The sequence below is a fragment of the Stegodyphus dumicola genome, chromosome 7, assembly GCF_044657685.1.
Source record: "Stegodyphus dumicola isolate Sdum_Otavi_A_Nest chromosome 7, ASM4465768v1".
Taxonomy (NCBI): domain Eukaryota; kingdom Metazoa; phylum Arthropoda; class Arachnida; order Araneae; family Eresidae; genus Stegodyphus; species Stegodyphus dumicola.
The window spans coordinates 30,552,762-30,575,716 of NC_140774.1; the positions used below are offsets into that span (position 1 = coordinate 30,552,762).

At 34.5% G+C, this 22,955-nt stretch overlaps 1 protein-coding gene across 1 annotated transcript in view; it reads left to right on the plus strand.

The window, feature by feature from the left end:
* The window catches only part of LOC118179357 (platelet-activating factor acetylhydrolase-like), a 43,930-nt gene that overhangs the window by 16,223 nt on the left and 4,752 nt on the right, over nucleotides 1-22,955 (plus strand). Inside the window, exons 3-6 of the mRNA XM_085820046.1 lie at nucleotides 612-780; nucleotides 5,489-5,651; nucleotides 8,212-8,420; nucleotides 20,603-20,779. Coding sequence (XP_085676172.1) covers nucleotides 612-780; nucleotides 5,489-5,651; nucleotides 8,212-8,420; nucleotides 20,603-20,779 — 718 coding nt within the window. The remainder of the gene's footprint in view (nucleotides 1-611; nucleotides 781-5,488; nucleotides 5,652-8,211; nucleotides 8,421-20,602; nucleotides 20,780-22,955) is intronic.

Genomic DNA, 22,955 nt, shown 5'->3' on the forward strand with positions numbered 1-22,955 from the left:
CAGCCCGTTCGCTTGGAATCGAACCCAGGTCAAACTAACAGTGTTCGGCGACTTTATGCTCGGCCTCTGGTGGGCTTCTCTTTGAAATCGATTTCTAAAATCTAGTTGGTGACCTCAGTGCAGTGGATCCAACTTAATAACATTTATATTTTAAATTGACCACCATGGTTCCCAGATCTTAACCAGATAACGTTTTACCTGAGGGGTCTTATAAAAAGCGAAAGCTATACCAGTATACAATAACATCCGAAGTTACATTTCAGAATGCTCTTGAGCAAGTCTGTAATGACATAAATGTGGAAGTGTTTCTAAAATGTCAAGCAAAGTTGCTGCTGTAATTAAAGCTAAAAGTGGGAACAGTAAGCATTAAAATTGTGAATAGATATTTATTATATGCAATGATGAAAAATTTGGTTTTGATTTATCTCAAAACTATTTCAAAATAAATGCACTAGTATAGGGGGCCTGATGCTTTTAGCCAAGGTTGCATTTCATTACAGATAATGATAATATTTTTTAAACATCTGAAAGTCATTGTTAACAGCCTGTTGCTTTATAGTAACATTTAATGTTAATTACGCAATCTATGATTTGATGCCTGTTATTTTTAGGTGACATTAATATACCCGCAGCTTGGGATGCACCACCGCTGAGGCTACCAGGAAAACAATATCCGGTAGTGATATTCTCTCACGGTTTAGGAGGGTGTCGTACATCTTATACTACATTTTGTTTAGAGCTGGCTTCCCAAGGTTATGTTGTGGCGGCCCTGGAACACAGGTTAGTAAATATTTCATATTTTTTCTGAACCTACCATAAGATCACATCAACCTTAAAAACTTGATAGAATTTTGATTTTCTTTAAATCTTCATTATATTATACTTTTTTTTTTTTTTCCAGTTTTACGACCATTAAAAAAAAGCTACGACTGACAAACAGTTCAAATTTTTTCAGAATAGTTATCTTTAAATTCCTAAAAATAAACTTGAAAGTAATACATTTTAAAACTGGTTATAATAGAAAATATTTAATGTAAACACGCTAATTCGCATGTATTTTGATAACATAAAACGATGAGACGAAATTCCTACAAATAAATGAATACAATTTAAATAATTTAATGAAAATAGACTAGGGATGCTGCATATTTTACATTATAGTAATTAGAAATAAAAGTTTAAAAAAATCCATTAATAAATGAGTTGGGCGTAGTTGTTTGGCAAAAGTTTATAAACTACTGATTTAATTTCCAGTAATTTTTTGATAAATATATACTCATTTGTTAATGTACAAAGTAAAACTCTTAGCAGTTTTTATATGAGAAGAAACTCGAGAATTTTTATTTATTTGAATTTTCAATTATTCGAGACAGTATTGCTTCAGTTTACGTCTGAAAATCAGGATTCTGATGCTGTAAATAAAACTTTCTAATGTTCTAGTTAAATTTGTTGTTCTTGGCAGCTAGAATACTTATAAACTGTGTAACGAATTATCGCTGAGTTCACGCGTAAAAGACAAGTCCAAAGAAGGGTCAAATTACCCTTTTATTCAACTCAATAAAGATTCACAGATGGCCCTTCTCGGGCATACAAGAAGCCTTGCACTTGGGCTTTAACTTAATCCTTTCGACCCGACTTTTGCATGATTAAAATTTAACTATGAAAAGGTAGTAGTTTAATTTAACGTTGACATACTAAAAGATGTCTAATATGAGTTTAAAGTTTTTAACTTGTCCCGTTTCCTGGAAATCTGGGACAATATGTCCCAGTCGTCTTGACAGGGTTTCTTAAACTTTTTTTCACTCGTGACCCCTTTTAATAACTGAGACTTTTCGTGACCCCGAGGACGCCATAACATTTACAAAAATTTTGTGGAACCCCATAAGTATTACGCAAATCCGACACACGCGTTCACTCGTACTGTAATATACTATTTCACTTTTAGGTGACTACCTTTAATTTTTAATTTTAAGACATAGAACAATGTGAAAAGTTTAAATAAGTAACAGACAAAATGACAGCGTCACGTGCAAAGCAAGGAAAATGAACGTTTATATTATAAAAAGAACGCGTAGAAACGTTTCCATTTTTTTCTTTGTCGTCTTATCTCTATGTATTTTCAGATACATTGTTTTAAAAATATTTGGTAATTGTAAAATTATTATAAAAAGTTAAAGAAATGTTAAAACTCCTAAAATTTTTGGCGACCCCCTGCTGTAGGTCCCGCCGTTTAAGAAACCCTGGTCTAGGAAATTGTAATAATAACCTTACATTGCGTGTAACTAAATAATAAAGTTAAATGAAATGCAACATTTTTTCTGAATATTTTATTCTTAAAGTACAAGTTAAGTGTGATATGGCGTAAAGCAGTCTTTACAAAGTGCAACCTGACACATCTGGCATATAGGCCAGATTTCTCTAGTCACATATTTTGTTTCCTAATTCCTTAAAAACAAAGCAAACGTAAAAACCCAATTAAAAGTTTGGTTTTATTTACCCAATAGAGAATGAAATCTAATCTCTGGCACGTATGTTCCCATTAGAACCGAAAGGGTTAAGATAGAAAATACGAAACTAATCTAATCCTAACTAAACTAAAACCAGTCGGAGTTGCACAGAAATAACTAAAATAACTGGTTCTTATTGAACATCAACCGACGAATACTAACAGGCACGTAACAATACGACCCAACGTAGTAAGATTAGGCTTAAAGCAACGGCGTGCCCAGAAGGCAGAATTCGTTCTACTAAAAACTTCTAAGCTTTTCTATTGATGAAATGACCGAGACTTAATACTGGTTATACCTCATTTACATAAAACGCGATCCTGAAAACTTATTCTGGCAGGAAATTGTAGCTGGGAAATGAGGAAGTAAAGGAAAGCTTAATTCAAAAATAAAAATAACTATTAGAAAATTAAAATATACACCTGCAACTTTTAAGCTGAAGCATTATCTGCAATAATCAACAAAACAATTCTAGCGACATTATATCACTCACCATGTTTTACAAAAGAAACGATATTAGAATTATTGCTATTGCGTTATTAAAAAAAAAAAAAAAAAAAAAAAAAATTTGAAAACTAAAAACTTCAAATTACAGATTTCAGGACATCTCAAAGAAGATTTACCACTGAAAAATTTTTAATTCATATAAATAATTCTCTTTTCTTTTCTGATTATAAATAACATCTATTATCTTTTTTCATTAAACAAAAATATATCTAAAATATTTGATCTTCCACTTCATAAATTTAAACCTTTGCTTTTGAATAAAATTAAAATTCACAAAAAAATTCAATTTTAAAAGTTTCGACATTTGTTTTAAATCTCGTTAAAAATAATGTAAACATAAAAACATCAAAATATTAAAAATATATATTATAATTTTAATAAAATTTAAGAAAGGAATCTAACATGTAAAGGGGTATACTATCAAAATCTTTTGTAATCACAATTTGAGTTTATTTTGAATGCAGGTGACATTGTATAGAAAAAGTAGCATTAGAAATTTTGCAACAGATCGAATATTATAAAAACGCATTTTGTTTATTAAACTTGTAAAGTCTTTTAGAATTTTGGAGGGGGACAGGGAAGGTAATAAATCTGTATCCCTTCACTCAGATTCGAACTCCGAACTTCCCAGTTGCTAGCCGGAAGTGCTTCTAGTTACACCCCAAAGGTACGCAGTAAGGAGGTATAAAATTCTTTATATTCTCTCCCACTTGAAGAGCAACTAGGGAGGAGGCAACACAGTCGCCAAATCCAGATGGGATGTCGTGTAGCACATTTTATTTCGGGCGGCCAATAATAGAGTCATTATTTTGGAGCGGAATATGTGCTAAATCTCCGATGCTCTCAGCCAAGAACCGACCTTAACCTCCAAGACATGCTTCCACTTCTTACATCACGAAGGCACGCGATAAAAATTCCTTACAAACTTAGATATGAAATAACACTTGTTGTAATATATTATTGGTTTGATAGTATTGAAAAAATAACTTTTTAAATAACCCACTTTCTTACGCTGTTAAGCAATGCACTTTTATATCATGGAAGATAACTATCATATCCATTAATTATAAAAAAATCTTTACATTAATTATAAAAATTAATTAATCCTATCCATTAATTATAAAAATAATCTTTCCATTAATTATAATAATTAACTAATCTTATCCATTAATTATTAAAATGATTTTTTAGATAAACCACTTTCTTACGCTGTTTAACAACGCACTTTTATATCAAAAAAAGATAAATAAAAAATCTTTAACTTATTCTCATGTAGCCGGTATAGTGATTAGCGAGCTGACTGCAGTAACGATGAGCACGCGTTCGACTACCGGAAAAGTCTTGGATATTTCTAAGCGTAGAGCGTCTGTGCGGCAAGGAGACAGTCAAAATACACGGCAAGTCCTTTCAAGAGGTTGTTGGTAGGGGAAAGAGGAGTGAGACACCCTCAGACCATCTCCCAGATTTTTCTCCTTCAAGATGAGGCAGAACTGCACAGTTAGTACGGCACGATTTTACCTGTACCAGTATAATATCACTGATGAAATTCTGGTGTTCCGCCTCCTTCTACCTGTACCTGATTTTTACCGATATTGGAAAGAAGTTTATTCTTTATAGAAATGCATAACACACCTTTGAAGTCTAAACTAGAAAAACTGCTCCAATTTTTTGAATTTGAAAATAGAATTCCTGAAACATTTGTGACTGCTGACGTTTATGCCAGGTTAAACCTTGGGAAAATTTAAGTTTAAGGTAAAAATTCTTATTAAGTGGCTGTAATAATTAACTGACGAAGCTTATCGTCTACTTGCGATGTACGCCTTCTTATGTGCCTGTGCATCTTCTTATGGTGTAACTTAATAACTCCCCCGGGCTAAAAATCGTAATAACCATGGTTCTAATTCCAGTGAGGGCATAACTGGTTTTTCACATTTGCTAATGCGAATAACCTAACAATTCTAGACTAGAGAATGTATGAGGACTATATTGGACGATATTTCGTCATTATCTGGATTTGGTCGAATGAGTTTCGTTTCTCTTTTCCCAGTCGCTCTTTAAATGGTGAAGAATATAAGGAATTTTCGCCTTCCCCGGGCAAGTTTTCGTGGTATAACTAGTAGCACATCCGCCTAGCAGTAGGATTCGAGAACAGAGCTGATTTTCCCATTAGCGACTCCGATTAACCGAATAACTGTGCAGAAAAATTACACAAGGCGCAGATAGAAAACAAAATCCCGAATGCTATTAATGACTTAAGTTTAAAACATTGTCTTAACTGCAATTAATAAATAAATTTCAAAAAATTTTTATTTTATATTCTTAGTACATTTTACATTTATCTTCTGGAATTTTATAACGCTATAAAATCATAATTTGATTCCCACAGAATCTCAAAGAATCCATACCCGCAAGCATTACCAACAGAAGGAAGAGTATCTCAATAATTTTAAACGTGATTATTTATTTTTTTACAGGGATTATTCTGCATGTATGTCATTCTTCTATGAACGGCAGTCAAGTGCTACTGACAAAAATCTAACTGACCATTCAAGCTGTCAAGAGAAACTGGTGAAGCGGTGGATGCTGTTTCGCAAAGTTAAACAAGGAAAAGGAGAATATTCAATAAGGAATCAACAGGTTCGTAAGAAGAAAAGTTAATGGAGTAAAAATTCTTTAAGCTTTCATTTGATAACACGCCACTCTGCTTCTCTCTTCATCTTTTCAAAATCACAAAATATCCCAATTATTTATCTGCATAACTTCACTTAAACAGTTCAAGCTTACTCTCTACCTCCACTTGAAGTGTTACCTATTTATGGAATTTCTAAATGCTTCCAAAGAGTCTTACATTTTTGCCATTTAAAATGATTTTACTAATGAGATAATTTACTACTACTAATAATAATAATTACTACTAATAATAATAATTACTAATAATTTACTAATGAGATCGGTTTAGAAATTTACAAACTGGCAAAATTTAAGAATTCTGTTAATTTTTTCCCTTATTTAGATTGTGCATGTGGTAAAAAAATTCATTCAGTTACTTTTGCTCACAGTTTAATACTTCATTTAAACAGATAAGAAAAAATGTCTTTATTAGAAATCAAAACCATTTAAAAGAATTATATCTCAGAAAGAGGAAGCAATAGGATATTCAAGAAGGGAGCGAAACTATTGTTTATGAAAAGCTATCATTAACAGATTTTGTTTTCATTTGGTTTGATTTATTTAATTACGGAAAAGCACTCGAGGGCTATCGGCCTAAGGAGAGGGATGCCTTCGTGGAGGACTTTTTAAGGGAAACTAGTTCGTATACACGTTATAGATGGAGAGAACCACGAAAAGGCCCATGCTGGCAATCTGTTTGAACACTATCTTTGCAACGAAAGAAAATCTGCATATTGAACTTCCGAGACATCGGAAGTGTCTAAAATTCGGTAGTTCTACGAAATACAAATCAGAAAGTTTAGCTTCCAAAAGTAATTTGTGAAATCAAAGTCCTTTTTTTAAACTCAACTCTAGAAGTCATTTCTCTTCATAGTTCCCTTTAAACTATCCCAAATATGAACGTGCCATTAACACTGATGGTATTAGCATACAAGAATACTTTTTTAATCCAGTGATTCAAATCAAATCGTTTTCTAACCTCAACTAAAAAATAAAGTTTGAAAATGAAAGGATTTAAAAAAGTAATCATTCGTTCGTTGTGTCATTTGCATTACACATAAAACAAATGGCACGTATATAATGTCTACTTATGCTGTATTGAATTGAAGATGGCCACAAATGATTATAACTGGCTCCATTTCACAACATGCGAGAAAATCCATATTACCATGAAAGATTTTATTCAGTAACGAGGCTCTTTTTCTAGAGAGTAAATCATTCAAAAAAAAAAAAAAAAAAAAAAAAAAAAAAAAAAACTGAAAGATTTTTAGGTTTTAATGGTCGGTCAATTTAATGCTCTTGCTAAGCTAGTCTTTTAGTTTGTTGTTGCATTCACTCCTGATACCCCCCTTTTTTTTTGTCTTTTTCGCTTTATCATTAAGCTTTTTTTTTTTTTTTTTACTCTCGCCATATACAGTTTAACAGCGAAATTATAAGAATTTTAATGGCACAAAGAATGTGCCATTAAAATGGGCACAAAGAATGTGCAGAATTCTCGATGGAGTCTAATGTGTCGGCATACATTTTTCTATTTTTTTTTTTCAGCCTTTCGTTCAGTGTTCATCATATCAATGTTCAGTTTTCTTAGTAAGATGGACGGGCATGCACAACTTTTTTTTCCTCTTTTAATTATTTAATTTATGTGTTAACTTTAAATATCACGGTCTTCGCACTTAAGCCACACAAAATTCAATTCAACAGCAAGTTCACAAAAACTATTTAAAAACAATGTATATTCAGAATTTCCAGTAGGCAGTCTCCTGTGCTGGAAATAAAAATGTGTTATTTCGTACAGTGTTGCCTCTGTTCGCTTCCAAATGGTTGACTTTATTAATCGAAAATTCACTAAAATTTTATAAAATATGAATTATAAAATTCGGAGTTCAAAATTTGGTCTTCCAGAAGTACATGTTTGGGTGGAGGACAACGTTATTCAAAATTTGACGGTCCTAGGTACCGTCGTTTTTCCACAGTGCGAGGAACATACATACATACATGCAGATTCTTCATTGTTGAATTTCTTTAAAATTAATACAGGGTGCTGATATTTGGTGGCAACAATTTGAAAAGTGATTCGCCGTTTACAGTGGACGACGCGAAACTTGAGCTCTATTAAGTGGCTGTCAGACTGTATAAACAAAGTGGGCGACCCAAACATGTGGAGTTAAGATGCATTGGGCTTGGTGCGTTTGGTACAAAATCTTATAAAAAAGCAGAGGTGTTTGATACCTGACAAACTAAAACTGTAGAATAAGAAGAAAAGAAGAAGGTTACGACTGAAAATTTCTTTCTTTCTTTTTTTTTTTTTTTCTTCTTAACCGGTAAACAAATTTCTTTTGGGGATGGGAAGGTCGCGGGGCCTTTTCAACTAAATATGAAAAATCACTATTCTTCAATGCTCATATTCTTTTTCGATATTTAAAACTACCAACTCAGAAGACGCCAGTTACATAATATAGATGGTAACTGAAATTTTATACGGAAATATATAATCATAATTTGGATTGCTTTTTTTATAATTTCATAGGTTCACCACAGAGCAAAAGAGTGTAGTTTGGCGTTGAACATATTGAGTGCCATAAATGCAGCGGAACCAGTCGCAAATGTGTTAGATACTTCCAAGCTTCCACTAGAGTCCTTCAAAGGCATGCTGAATTTGGGAAAAGTTTCGGTTGCTGGACATTCCTTCGGAGGAGCAACAGTTATAGCTACAATGGCAACAGATAAACGCTTTAAGTAAGTATTATTATAAAACTAACTTTATGAAATTGTAATATCTGAATGCTGTAGCATAATTTCGGGCTTCGCCAATAGACGAATTCGTTCCAATTCCCTCATCAGCGATCAAATGGTTAAATTGCTGAACACTGCTAGTTCGGCTCGGGTTCATATTACAGCGAACGAGCTGCAAATTAACTTTCGCAGTTTCTTTCAAATGCTACTTGAATACGAGCCACTTTTCCTGAGAAAGCCCTCCACGGAGGCATCCTTTCCCTTAGTCAAATAGCCCTGGCATGTTTTACAGTTTGCTTGAGATCCAAATACCCTCTACCTTTATATCGTAAAATAATAATAGTGAGCAGAACTGAGAAAAGATGCATTATAATCTTTCAGGAACATAATGTTACGAATTCTGTACATAGATGTTTTCCTGCAATGATATGTGAAATTGTTTTTTATGTGAATTATGTGAAATTTTTCTGTATAACGTAACCTGTGTTTTTCTGTATAATGTAACCTGAAAAAACTGAAAAGACGATGATCTGCCGGAAAAATAAGATTGCGGGGCAAACTTATTTGAGGTAAATTCTATCTCGCTAATTTGGCGAGATATCTATCCCAAAGTTGGCAACGGTTTCGGAGACCAATTTTTGTCACCAAATTTGGTGAGAAAACGTCAAAAAATCGCCAAACTTAGTAATATTTTAGTCCGGTTTTTATATAACTGTAATGCATATTGTAATTGAATAACTGTAATTGATGCTCTGTGTAAATGTATCCGTATTTGGCCCTCATATGCCATCCATTAATTTCAAGAAGCAAAAAGTACTAGAAATATCTCGGCGGCCGGTTGGAAACTATGTAGAACCGGAGACAACACCTGCCGTCAGTTGTTAGTTCAGCCTGAGTTCGCAGTATAGAGTATCTCCGGGTTAGCTTCGCTGTTTAGATGCGCTTTGCATTGCCTTGCCTTTAACATTCTTAGTAGTTTGAAGTGTAACTACTGATTGTATGCTGTGATACTGTGGTAGAATATTTCTGTGAAAGTCTCTAGAACTCTGAGATGTTTCTTTCGATAAAATAAATTTTATCAACTTATAATCGGAACTGTGTGTATTCAATCTAATACGAACCCGTACGCACGCAATATTAATTAGGAGGAAGTCAACCTGTTTTGAGAAAGTTCAAGAAAGTAAGGTTTTTAAAAAATTAAAAGTTTGTGAAAAATAGCAGCTATTAGCGAGATTCGAACCAGGGACTTTCAGCCTGGAGTCCAATAATTTCAATCTCGAGTCTAATAATCTATAATAACAACTAAGCTAGGAAGAACACGGATGCACTTTTCATTATTATTATTATTTACGTGTTCCAACCTAAGGCACTACACGGAAGGAAGGGATGCCTTCGTGGAGGAATTTCTAAGGGAAATTGCTCTCTAACACGTTACACGTGGGGAAAACCCCGGAAACGCCCATGCAGCCAGACTGTTCGTCGGATTCGAATCTCGGACCGCGAACTACAAGTGTTTAGGGACTTTACCGCTCGGCCGCTGGTGGGCCACAGATGCACTTTGTCTTTAATTTTTAAAAGTTCTTTTAGTATTTTTAATTTTTTAAACATAAACACAACACGAAAGATAAAAGTAAATAAGACAGAGTTAAGATTCACACGGCCCTTGGTGGCATTAATGTTAAATCTTAATTAGCAATATTTGGATAAGCGTGAGGAAGTATCCGCGGCAAAAATTAATCTGCGGGATTTGATTTGAAAATAATGTTGAACAGACTGATAACTATTCCAGACTGAAAGAATTGTTAAATGAAACTTTTATGGCTTTTCCTGTTTTTAATCTGGATACAAGCCAGTTTCCCTTAGAAACTCCTCCATACAGACATCCCTCCACTTACGAATATAGACTTGGCTTCTTTGCTATAGTAAATTAATTAATCAATGACTAATTAAAAATAGCCTAATTAAAGCTTTTCAAGTAATTTTGAATTTAAAAAGTTAAAAAGAAGTGGGAAAAAAGTTAAATATATTAATAAAACATTCAGCAGTGCAATACTGTGCGATCTATAGAACTGTTGATGTTTCTTTGAATTATAAATCCACATAAGAGACGGAGGGCCACCAGTGACCGAGCGGTAAAATCACTAAACACTGGTAGTCCCGACCTGGATTCGATCCCATGCGAACGGGCTGGCTGTATGAGCGTTTTCCTGGTTTCCTATGTGTAACCTGTATATGAGCCCGTTTTCCTCAGAAAGTCCTCCACGAAAGCATCCCTCCTCATAGGCAGATTGCCCTGGTATGCTTTGCTATAATTTACCAAGACATAAGCAGGAAGAGATGAAAAATTTATTAGGAAAATAGGCACACTAAATATTACACTCAAGCATCATAATGACAAGAAATAACTCAAGGAGAACAAGGATATTCAGCAGTTCCTCCTTAACACACAAAACAAATCGTTAAGACACGAAATAAATCGTAAAGTTCCTCTCAGAGTAAACTCTAAGTAGTAGTTCGGCTAACCATGGTTTAGCCGAACTACTAGTTAGAGTTTACTCTGAGAGGGTTGCGAAGCGGTAGTCTTACAACCGCTTCGCAACTGTTCCCCACCTGACCTTCCTTCTGATATTTGGATATAGGCCGGCGTCAGCGCGAACTTTATAGAGCTATTTCTAGTACATCGGATAATCCTCGGGTGGGGTAACCACATACTATATACAACCTCATTTGAGAGTTCTGAAAAGAAAAAATACAAATTTTAAGAAAAATAGGCCCATGCCTAGAATGGCAAATTCAGCGCCTTTGAAACGTCTTCGGAATGGGAACAAGGAGACTGTCGTCACGTGTTAAGTCTCCACGAATCAGGAAGCTAAAAATGTCCAAAATTCAGAATTCTGGTACCGGAGCTAGAGAGAGTTTGAGTTTTTCAGATTCACTTTTGGCTTCCATCATGCAATCTTGAATAAGTCTGAATAATTAGTTAATTCGAGTCCAAAAGTTCGAAAGCTGTATAAAAACTGCAGCAGCAGAAGGTAAATTCTCCGGTGAGTTTTCCTTCATCTTGAGTCTCTTATTTCTATGTTCGCGTAGGATCGAGAAATCCTCAGCTTTAGTTGAGAATTCTTCCTCGCTGGGGACGAGCTTCTTGGGTATTTTCTAATTTCCAGGAATGGGAAAGATGACATCTTACAAGGCGGCATTCCCAAGTTCATTCGTCATAAGCGATTTCGTCATAAGCGATTTCGCTCAAATTTATAGTACATGCAGCTCTTGGTTAGAAATGAAAGTACCCGAACTGGAAACTTCAGATGGCCAAGCGTTTAGAAAATAAAAATGTTGACGCGGTTGGGGCCGCATCCTATAAGCCATTTACGTTAACATGTTTGCCAAGCAGCGGTTGGTGTAGCGGTAAGAACTTGGATTAGTAATTCGATGATCGTGGGTTCAGCTTCCCGTGTGGAGACTCTTGTTCTTTCTTTTTCTCAGTTTTTATATTATTCTTTTTCCAATTAAGCAAAGAGGTGAATAGTTTATTTTATTTATTTATTTATACTCAAGAGGCATAGAAAAGGTAAAAAATTGGGATTTCGGCCTTTTTAACAAGGGATTGTAATTAAAGCGCATACGAAAAGACTGTGTACATGAAAATTCCAAACTTCAGTCTTTGACATTCGACGATTTACATGTATCGGGATGATATTTATCGTAGGAACAGGGAAAACAACAATTATTTCTGCATCTAGCACACTCCAAATTTTCGCAACTCCAAATTCTCTACGATTATGCGCTCATTAAAAAATGACGTCTTATATAGCTTTTGCGTATAAATAAATAAATAAAATAAATTATTCATCTCTTCGCTTAATTGGAAAATGAATAGTTTAAAAATTCAAAAAAGACAGAAAAAGAAATATCTCCCCATGGGGAGTGGAACCCACAATCATCGAATTACTAGTCCGACATCTTACGGCGACGCCAACGTTTGGACATCTAGAGATTTGGAGAAGTTTGGCCACTTCGAGTACTTTCATTTCTAGCAAAGCCCTACATGTCCTATAAATTTGAGCGAAATCGGTAATGACGAGTAGGGAATGTCCCCTTGTTAGGCAGACAGGCTTTTAGTCAGATTTCAAATTACAAGTATACGTCAAGTCATATCCCCGAGCACTTGAGATACCTATGCTAATTAAAATACTTTAATTGTCCATGACCAAACACATTTAGCAAAGCACTGCATGGGAAAATATCTGGCTTTATTATTCTAGATCCTGGCATTCAAGTTAAGTAGTTTACATATTCTGTAAAGTTTTCGGCATTCGTCAGTACGTGAACACTCTATAAAATAAATTGGGAAATACATCGTGATTCTTTCTTGAGAACTGCCGGGTAAAGGCATTCAATATAGCATTTTCCTCAGTTTCATGGGGAATTCCTCTGAGAGAAATTTTAATTGGTCTTTCTTCCCGATATCTCAGCATGGTGTGCTCAGTGTTTGAATTTTGCAAGCACATAATTGCACTTTTCAGGGCATCCCCAGTTTTCAGTGTCTAATCTCAATGTGATAAGGTTTCAAAGTTCCAACAAAATTAATATTTTTGTGAGTTAGGAACAAGCTTAAAAGTTATTTCCAAATGACATCAGGTCTTCAAACAGAATAAGAAGAAGTTTACTTTTCAAAAACACACTACTAGATGAATTTATGGGGTCATCACTATTAATTTGCACTTCAGTCGTTGATTTAGGACAATCAAAAATTTTGCTCAAACTACCGATCTTCAGAACGAGAAAAATGAGCGTTAACAGCAAGCAAAAATGAGCGTTAACAGAGCAGTCTTGGAAGGCGGAGAAATTGTTTTCAATCAATACAGGTGACGAGATATAAAGTATCTCTTTGCCAGAATTTTGGGGAACTTCCCAAGCAATGACAGCAGCTTTCATGCTACTAAACTTAGATGCGAAATCTAGAAACTGGATCTAACACACTTAAGAACCTTTCCTGGAATTTCTTTGTCGCGAAGATACTCGAATACTCAGTTATTATACAAGCATCAGCTACCTTGGGTAACTCTTTCCTCTAACTTCAGATCAGTCCCGAATCGGGGGGGGGGGGGGTAAGACAGGGCAAGCTGGGTTCCCTGTCTCGAACGACTACTTCTCTGCAGATCAAATTCTAGTGTAGCATTGGATCGTATTTGGAATGTTGTCAAGTTTGCTACAACAGTCCAATTTGCTGATATTTTAAAGCAATGTTTAAAAATCTCTTTTAAGAAGATTTATAATTCAATATTTAGAACATTTTTAAGGGAATAAAAAGTTAAAAGAAAGTTAAGTACAGCTAATGCCGGCTGTATAGATAAGTCTGTAGAGAAGGATAGCAGAGGGGCTCGAGGCATAACATCAGTGAAGGTGCATTAGAGAACATTCAAATGAGAAGTAGAACGGCAGCTTCGAGGCGTCCCGTTTCCATATCAGTGTCTCTTGGGAAATGGAGAAGCATTGTAATCATTTTCTAAGACCATATCCAATAAAAATTAACCTTGAACCATCCTAGACTAATGAAATAATTCAAACTAATATGCGTTGAGCATACAACAGACCATCAGCATGGACTATCTCCAAGGAATGAAGCAAGGCATTTAGACTTTTTTCCCTACCAGCCTGAAACTTTGAATTAAGTCGGAGCGGTGGGGTGAATTTCAGGCTTTCAAAGCTGGATCTATTATCATTATTTCAGTTTTGAGGTTTCTTTTTTTTTTTAATATGCTTGTTTTCATTAGTCCGCACTATAGCGAGACGCAACCATTTAGTTAGCGTGCGCTGACGCGGCCTTTGTTCTGTCGAGAATAATCAATTTTAGTTGTTTTTATGAAGACAAATCATAACTAATTTATTTAAAGTAAAATAAATCAGAAGCGCGCTTAGAAAAATACTCTCGGGAGAGGAATATAGAAAAAGAACCAAAGATACGGCCGGACAGGAAAAACAAATTGTAGCTAAATTGCCTCAGAATTTCAAAATAAACGAAGGCTTTATTAATTTCATGGAAGTTGGTGGAAAGAATAGATTTCTCAACGGATTGTGAAAACATTGACACTTGCTGATTTAGATATTGGACAATGCCGCGGTCAATCTTACGATAACGGGTCTAATGTGTTAGATACTTATAAAGGATTACAAACTAGGATTACAAAAATGAATCAGCTGGTCGAATTTGTGCCATGTTTGGCTCATTCCTTGAATCTTCTCGGTGCGCATTGGACCTTATCGTGCCCGGAAGCAGTTAACCTGTTTGGAATTATTCTGAAAGTATTTTGCTTTTTTGTCGTATCCACTACTAGATGGGAGTATTATGAAAAATTATACAAAAACTAACTAACTTAAAAGAAAGCAGCCAGACAAGATGCTTGGCAAAATATGTGGCTGTGAAAGTCCATCTAACTAATTTATCGAAAGTATTAAAATCCTTGAAAGAAATAAAAAATATTTCTCGTAATGCGAATCAAAGTACATGGTAGGGCATTAGCTACATGCTGTGAAACTTTTTGCACTTATTATCAACCTGACAATTTGGGCTGATATTCTTCGAGAAATCAAGCGAGTAAATATTAAAATTGAAACGGAAGGTATTATTCTCCAGCATTCCGTCGCAGTAATAGCCGAAAAATTGAAGTTGAGCCTATTCTGACAAATAAACGAATTCTAAAGCGCAGCAAGCAATGATTGAAGCGACGAAGAATTGTCGGAGGACGACTCACGTACACTTCAACCTGTTCAGCTACTTCCTAATACAGAAAAGATATATTTGATCGAACCTGATCAGAAATTAAAGCGTGGGTTAATACCGCTACTGCACTAAATTCAAATGTTGCATTTCTCAATGAGCATGAAATACTGAATATGTCGATTGAAGAATTATAAAAGAATGGAGCAAATCTCGCATGAAAAATGAGCGAGGCCTTAACATAGATGAGTTCTAACATAAATGAATTCGCCATTTTTAAAGAACAAGTCCCACTGCAATTCAGCGACATAAAAAAGACTAGCGCTTTCTATCTCTTGCAACAGATCTGCACCTATGATTTGCAGGATGCCTTTTACAATATTTGTAGCACACTGCGGATTTACTGTACGCTTCCGAACACATCCGCAAGCTGTAGGCGAAGCTTCAGCCAAATTAAAAACTTATTAAAAACTATCTGCGATCATCGACGAGCCAAGACCGTTTATCAAGTCTTGCGTCTTGCAATGGAAAATCAAACCATGCATTAAATTAATTATGATGATGCCACTGACGTATTTGCAGAACAAAAGGCTCGCAGAATGAATTTTTAATTTTCGTTAATAATTCCATAGCGGCAACCCATATTCTGTATGCAAAAGCTCCACCAGTGACCGAGTGATTATAACCGCTGAATACTAGTAGCTCAGCCTTGCTTGGTTTCAAACCAAGCGAACGGGCTGGCTGTATGGATGGATTTCGTGGTTTTCAAAATCTGTAACATGAATACGAGCCAATTTCCCTTAGAACGTCTTCCATGAAGGCATCCCTTCTGTTAGGCGAAGGCCTTTTAGCTTTGACATATTCAAATAACCTAACCTATATGCAGTGAATACGGAATAATGAGAAGCTTAGGAGATGGCCGATCCGAGAGCGGAAAAACGAATGGTGATGAAGACTCGATGATATGAATCTTTCCATTATAATAAAAATTAGCCCATAAAGAATTTCTTAGTATAAAATGGATTTTACGTTTTATCTTAAACTCTATCCTACTTTCGTGTTTGTTTAAAAAAATCAAAACATATTAGAGAAACTTAAAAGGAAGATTGGCGAGAGTTTTTGCCCCCACCTCGAAAAAGTCCAACATCCAACGCTGTCTCAGACAGTCCCTGTGTGAGAAGTAATGGAAGTGATGAGTCTTTATTCGCACTCTCAAGAAGTGATTCTTGAAATTAACCTCTTCGTCGTCCGTAACGCGTCTAGCGCGTTCAAGTGAAACTTCCCCAGGACGGCCGTAACGCGCTACAAGCGTTCTTCTACATTTCAAAACTTTTAAACGTTTAAAACGCTTTTTAAATGTTTACTTGTTTGAGTTTTTTTATTTTTGTTTGTTCTAATACCTCCGAGAGGGCAGCACTAATCAGGTATTCTATTTCTAATTGAATTTGCCCCTGGTTTTATGAATATTCGCGCCATTTTACTTAAGATACAAGACAGTAAGAGATTGTTTCAACGTCTACTCAGCAGAAAAAGATAAAAAATGAGATTGTGAATTGGAAAGACTAGAAGGATATACGTTTGATGAGTACAGTCCATAATAACTCGATGATTGATGTTGAAACACGGAAAAAAACTGTAAAAAACCAATAATTGTAAAAGATTACAACAACAAAATGGGAGGAGTGGACCGCCTGGAACAGATGTTATCAAATTATCCTGCTGTTAGAAATAAGCAGAGATATTATTTTCCCATTATGCTTTATTTCCTTATAATTTTACTTAATATTCATTGACCTTTATCCACTACGAAAGTTATGTATGGAAAGTTATGATGTACAGAGAAAACAACATTACACGCTACGAAAAACAGACGGTCGCTGGGAAGAAATTTTCGCGGACAGGAGAGGACGGCGAAAGGGTTAAGAAGATCAGATGAGGCACTCTATCCACTAAACACTGTGTACATAAATAAGGATCTAAGGATATATGAAAAACTCCGCAGAAGAGAGTCCACTAAGAGTTGAGGCGACTCCTTGGAAATGAAGCAACAATGACTTAGTTATCTTACCTAATTTTATGAGCTCCTCTAATATGGAGATCTTCATAGATAATTTCATAATTTAGATTGTCGGCAATGTTTGCAACAGAGCAGCTTGCCACACTGTAGAAGAAATTTTCGTTAATTTTGTTGCCGTATTTATTTACTTATGGTTTTAAATTTCAGATCATGATAAAGAGAATGTTCCGATTGAAGTAAAGTGCCATATGACTTTTCTCAAGAACTTAATTGGGATAATTGGTATAAGTTGCTTCATACCTTTTTCGGTGGCATTTGCCCATGCAGGTGAGGCATAACTGAAAATTATCCTAACGATGGAAAAAGTCAAGATTGGCCTAATGATAGACCAGAAATAGTAAGTGAAGGTTGGCCTAATTGATGGACTAGGAGAAGGAGAATCTAAAGGATTCTACTTTTCCTGGTCTATCATTAGGTCAATCTCTATGGTGAGAATATTTGAGAGGATCTGGCTACGTTTGAATATAGTATTGATGGTTTTGCCTTTTATCGGCTTATGATTTTTCCATTTGAAGGAGATATTTAAGTTGACTCCAAGGTATTTCGCTGCAGAGACAAGAGGAACTTGTAAGCCAAAAAATTGATATAATTTGTCAATTTGTTTCTTGAACTTTCTTATAATCACGATTTTCTTACAATCAAATCTGTAAGTAAGACTTATCTGAACTGAATCAGATTTATCTGGATTGATTTTGGTCTTCCACTTGCAGCGCCAATTTTCGATGACAGGTATTTTATTTTCTAGTCTCTTGATAGCATGATTTGTTTTTCTGGATTTTAAAAGAACTGCCCTGTCATCGGCATAGCATGAAAGTAGTACGATGTGATCTTCACTAAAAGTTATAAAATCGTTTACCAAACTAATGTAAAGAATCGGGCCTAGGATTGATCCCTACTTCAATTTGTGCGAGTATGGAGAATTTATTTCCCTTGTCTAACCACAAAAGTTTTTTTTTTTTTTTTTTTTTTTTTTTTTAAGGGGAGGATTTAATTAGCAAAATGATTCCACAATAAAGATCTAGCTTGGTTAACTTTAAAATAAGCCCCTCATACCAAACGCGGGGTCAAAAAGATGTCATGAAAAGCTCTTCGACCTGTATTTATATTCTGCAGCATGAGCTCTGGAAACTTTTGGAAGAACCGACCGGACTGCTTCGAAGAAGTGTTTCCGCATATCTTCCAGAAAGTCGGCAAGACTCGTTCAGAATGAAGTTGCCTATATCTCGAGTTCTAACTGAGCTGTTTTTAAAATATCAAATCTGTTTCACTCAGAATGAAGAAATCTATAATTCTATGGAACAACAAATTACTTAAATAACAAAAACATGGGGTGACAAATTGCATTAAACATAAAATAAACCATCAAATTATCATTATAAAATAGTAAATAAATAAATAAAGCAATACAAAATGCAGAGAAAAAACAATACAATCAAAAAGGATTATTTACAAATAATTTACAGCAATACAAAGCAGAAGTAAAAGGAAGGAATGGATTTAGTTCCATTCAATACATAAATATGATACTATATGATGTTAGACTGTTTTCAGTCTACAATTTTATATCACGTTATAAAGGGTGATTCTAAATTGTTTTTACAAATTAAGAGGGGTGATAGTACTCATCCAGATGAGCAAAAATTATCATAGAACATAGGGTCGCATTCCACTTTGAGAGGCAGAAAAGAGGAATATTAGAATTCTAACCTGAATCCTAAATTAATAGGGTTTGGAGAGCGAATGAACGAGACCAAAGTTCCACAATCAATTTAAAGAAAAATTCACAGAATGCACAAAACGGATAAAACCGAAAACTTGGCTTTCGAGTGTTAATTCGAGCTCAGACTTTGATGGCAAACACTCAAATGCACAACTTTGGTTGGCAAGGTCTCAACCTCGCAAACGATTGCAACCTAATCAAGGGCTGAATATTATCAACTAACTCCAACTTTCGCTGTATGCCGAGATTAGCATGAAAAATTCACGTTGTATTATTGCTGTCAGAACTTTGTGTCCCATAGAAAGGCACTTCAAGTAGAATGAGCGCAGCACAGTAAATCCAGGAGGACAGGATAGAAGATGGCGAAGGGGGGGAACTACTACCTTGATACTTGATATCAAGGTAGCAGTTTTTTCCCCCTAATAGATAATTTCTCACTAATAATTTCAATAATTAACTTGTTGCAATCGTTTGCGAGGTTAAGACCTTGCGAACCAAAGGTGCGCATTTGAGTGATTGCCATTAAAGTCTGATCCCGAATTAACATTCGAAGGCCAAGTTTTCGGTTTTATCCGTTTTGTGCACTGTGTGAGTTTTCATTAAACTGATTGTGCAGCTTTTGGTCTTGTCCATTCGCTCTCCCAACACTGTTTACGTTCTAATATTACGTTACTTGAAATTCTAATATTCCTTTTTTCTACCTCTCAGGGTGGAAGGCGACCTTACGTTCTATGGTAATTATTGCTCTTCTGGAGTACTATCACCCATCTTAATTTGTAAAAACAATTTAGAACCACCCTGCATAATTAAAAATTGTCAAAGTTAATTGGTGTGGACTTTAAAACACTTCAAAAACCTCTTCGCGAAGTTAAGTATCAATTTTCGAACTAGTTTTTACGGTAATCATAACGCGATTTTTCTTTTGTTTCAGGCAAGGGAAAAAAATATTTCTGTCTCAAGATAATCATTTGCCTAGCAAATCCCAACTAAAGACCAAACATATGCTAATTTATAATTGTTCATTACGATCATTTCTCACATCATTTATAATGCAAAACAAAATATTTAGTTAATATAATTAATATTTCTGTTTCGAAATAATCATTTGCCTAGAAAATCCCAACTAAAGACCAAACATATGCTAATTTATAATTGTTCATTATAATCATTTATAATGCACAACAAAATATTCAGTTGCACTCCCACAAAGACACCGAATTATCGTTTGCTTAGGCTTGCTGTTGTTTAATAAATTATAGCGTAATGCTAGCTGAAGGAATACTCTCATACAGAATTTCCAAGGGAAACTGACTTATAGTCACATTACACATGGGGGGGGGGGAGAACAATGAAAATCCTATGCACTCGGTATCTTTATAGGAAACTGAACCTGGGGCGAGTTACTAAATTCCTGTGAACTTATTCACTCGGCCACTTGACAGCTGAATGCAATTTTAAAATGTTGCATGACATATTTACAGAAATGTTTGCTAAAGCATTCCAATCTTAAGACTTCTGTGTTAACAGCGATTAATTGATTTAAGCTCAGCAGCTTACTCGTTATCAAATTCTGCCTCGTGAAAAAATATTCTGATTTTATTATTTCTGTACGTAATTAATACAGAATTTTCATATTAATGAAAAGAATAATTATTATTATATATTAGGGCAGGATTAGGACTTGATACCTGGATGCTACCATTTACAGAAGAAACTTCAATCTTCCGAAAAGTTCAACAGCCAATGCTTTTCATTAATATGGAGAAGTTTCAAACAAGAGCAAATCTGAAGGTGATGAAAATGATGGAATCTACAAAGTCTCTGCGTGTAATCATCACTCTAAAGTACGTATAATTTAAAGTATTGCTTAACGTGTGAATAGTATCAATAAGTAATAAATAAATAAAATTCTGAGCATATATTTTCAAATGACAGAAAATGTACATGTAACACTGCTGTTCAGAAAAATTACTCCACCAATAAAGATGTAACTTACAACATTATTGGAAAAAATATGTATAACGTAAGGCAGTGGTCCCAAACTGGTGGCCTTCGCGAAGACATTTCAATTATATATTTGTTGCCAATGTGGTACTGCAAAGATTTCGAGATTTTAGTTATTTCAAGTCCGAGCTTTTATTATGTTCATTTCCATCAGAAATCTATAAATAGGACTAATAAATTTAGAATGTGATATAAATCTTAAAGATCTGAAGAAGGAAATTTTACTAACTTTTATTCGTACTTGTCAAAAAAATAAATAATCCTAGTAACTAATTTTTGCATTAAGAATGATCGTTATGTTTGAGAATATATTGATTTCAACAACGTTTTTTCATAGTTGAAAATTAATAAGGGAAGAATCCGATGAGTATCTACAATCCATGACGAAGATACTTTTCTCCGATGAACGGACATTATACAAATTTTGTGTTTAACTAAAATTTTATAATTATTTACATACAAACATATACATTTTAATGTAATCTTAGAAAAATTTAAAAAATAAGAAAAGAGGTTGGCTGTCATTATTTATTGTTGTTGTGACTTATCTCACTTGTTCGACAGTAACATCAGAACAAGCCCACGAAATTCATCGTGGCAAGGAGAGCAAGATTGCGCCTGTCACTGGCAACAGTCTTGAGCACCTCACGGTGACAAATCCTTTTATTTTAAAATTTAAAGTAATTAATTTAATGACTAATTAAACGTATTAAATTTTTCCACTTAAATGTCAGTTTGAAATATTAATATTTAACTGTCAATAGATTTTGAATTACAAAGTGTAACCAAAAACATTTTTTTGCAAATACCGAACTTTAAGAAAATAAATATAAATTTGAATTTTTCTTTACATTAGTATTATTGTTTATGAATATTTTGATAAATATTTAGTAAGAAAAATTTAAAATTTAGCTAAAATATTTTTTTATTTTACCGATAAGAATTTTATTTGGCTAAAAACAAATTCTGGCCCCTCACTTATTTCCAAATTGTGCATTTCGCCCGTATGCAGTTTGAAACAACTGATGTAAGGTACACTTAATTAAAATTCTAAGTTAAAAGGAACACATTATAAATTTTGAACTTTATCTGCCTCTTTAACCATACAAGGTACCGCATACAGCATGGTAGCGACTGATACAGTCGTTGGATAGCTATGTGTGCAATATTATTTCATGCAGATTGAATACGTATCCATACCTGATTAGTTGTAGTTGGACGTAATGACATGGGCCAACTTTCTAACAACTATTTCCAAATGTATTTTATGGAAGATAAATTGAATAATTAAGCTGTCTAGGGAGAATTGACATTTAGTAATTAATACACACAAGAAATGCTACTACACAACACTGCCTTGTTGAAATATGACATGTATGTGGCTGTAGTAAAGTTAAGACTTCTGGTTCCAAAACCTTACAAACATATAATGCTGACTATTAATAATATTGTAAACGGTAAAATCGTGAATGAAATAGGATCTGAATTTTGATGCTGAGTGTAAGGCCGATAGGATGATCTAATATACGGTCTCTTCCATGGTACTAGCAAATGAAAGACTGGTTCTTGTGGATCCGCAAAATGTTACCTAGACTTGCAAAAGAAGGGAATTTACTCCCATTTATGGTCTTAATATCTATGCAGTCTCCGATGCTGACAGTAGATCAGTTGAAGTCGCAAAAGTGAATTCGTAAGAAAAACAACTTTTCCGTAATTCTATGATTCTGTTTCGAAATCCATCAGTTGTTTATAATATTTCACTCTGTATTAAAACATACTTATGCATTACTATCAGAGCAAAAACAGCAGATTTTACCAATACAATGCTTTTCTTTTTACGGATATCTTTTGTCTCCGAGACAGATTTCAACCTCTTCAACTGCATACACATTCTACTCACTTTTGTAGTAGAAATTTTAATTACCTGTATCTCTTATGTAATTAACTCTTGCCTTAAATTTCAGGTTTACAGCTTTTCCATGGTGTGACAATTTCTCTGAGCAGCAGAATATTCTC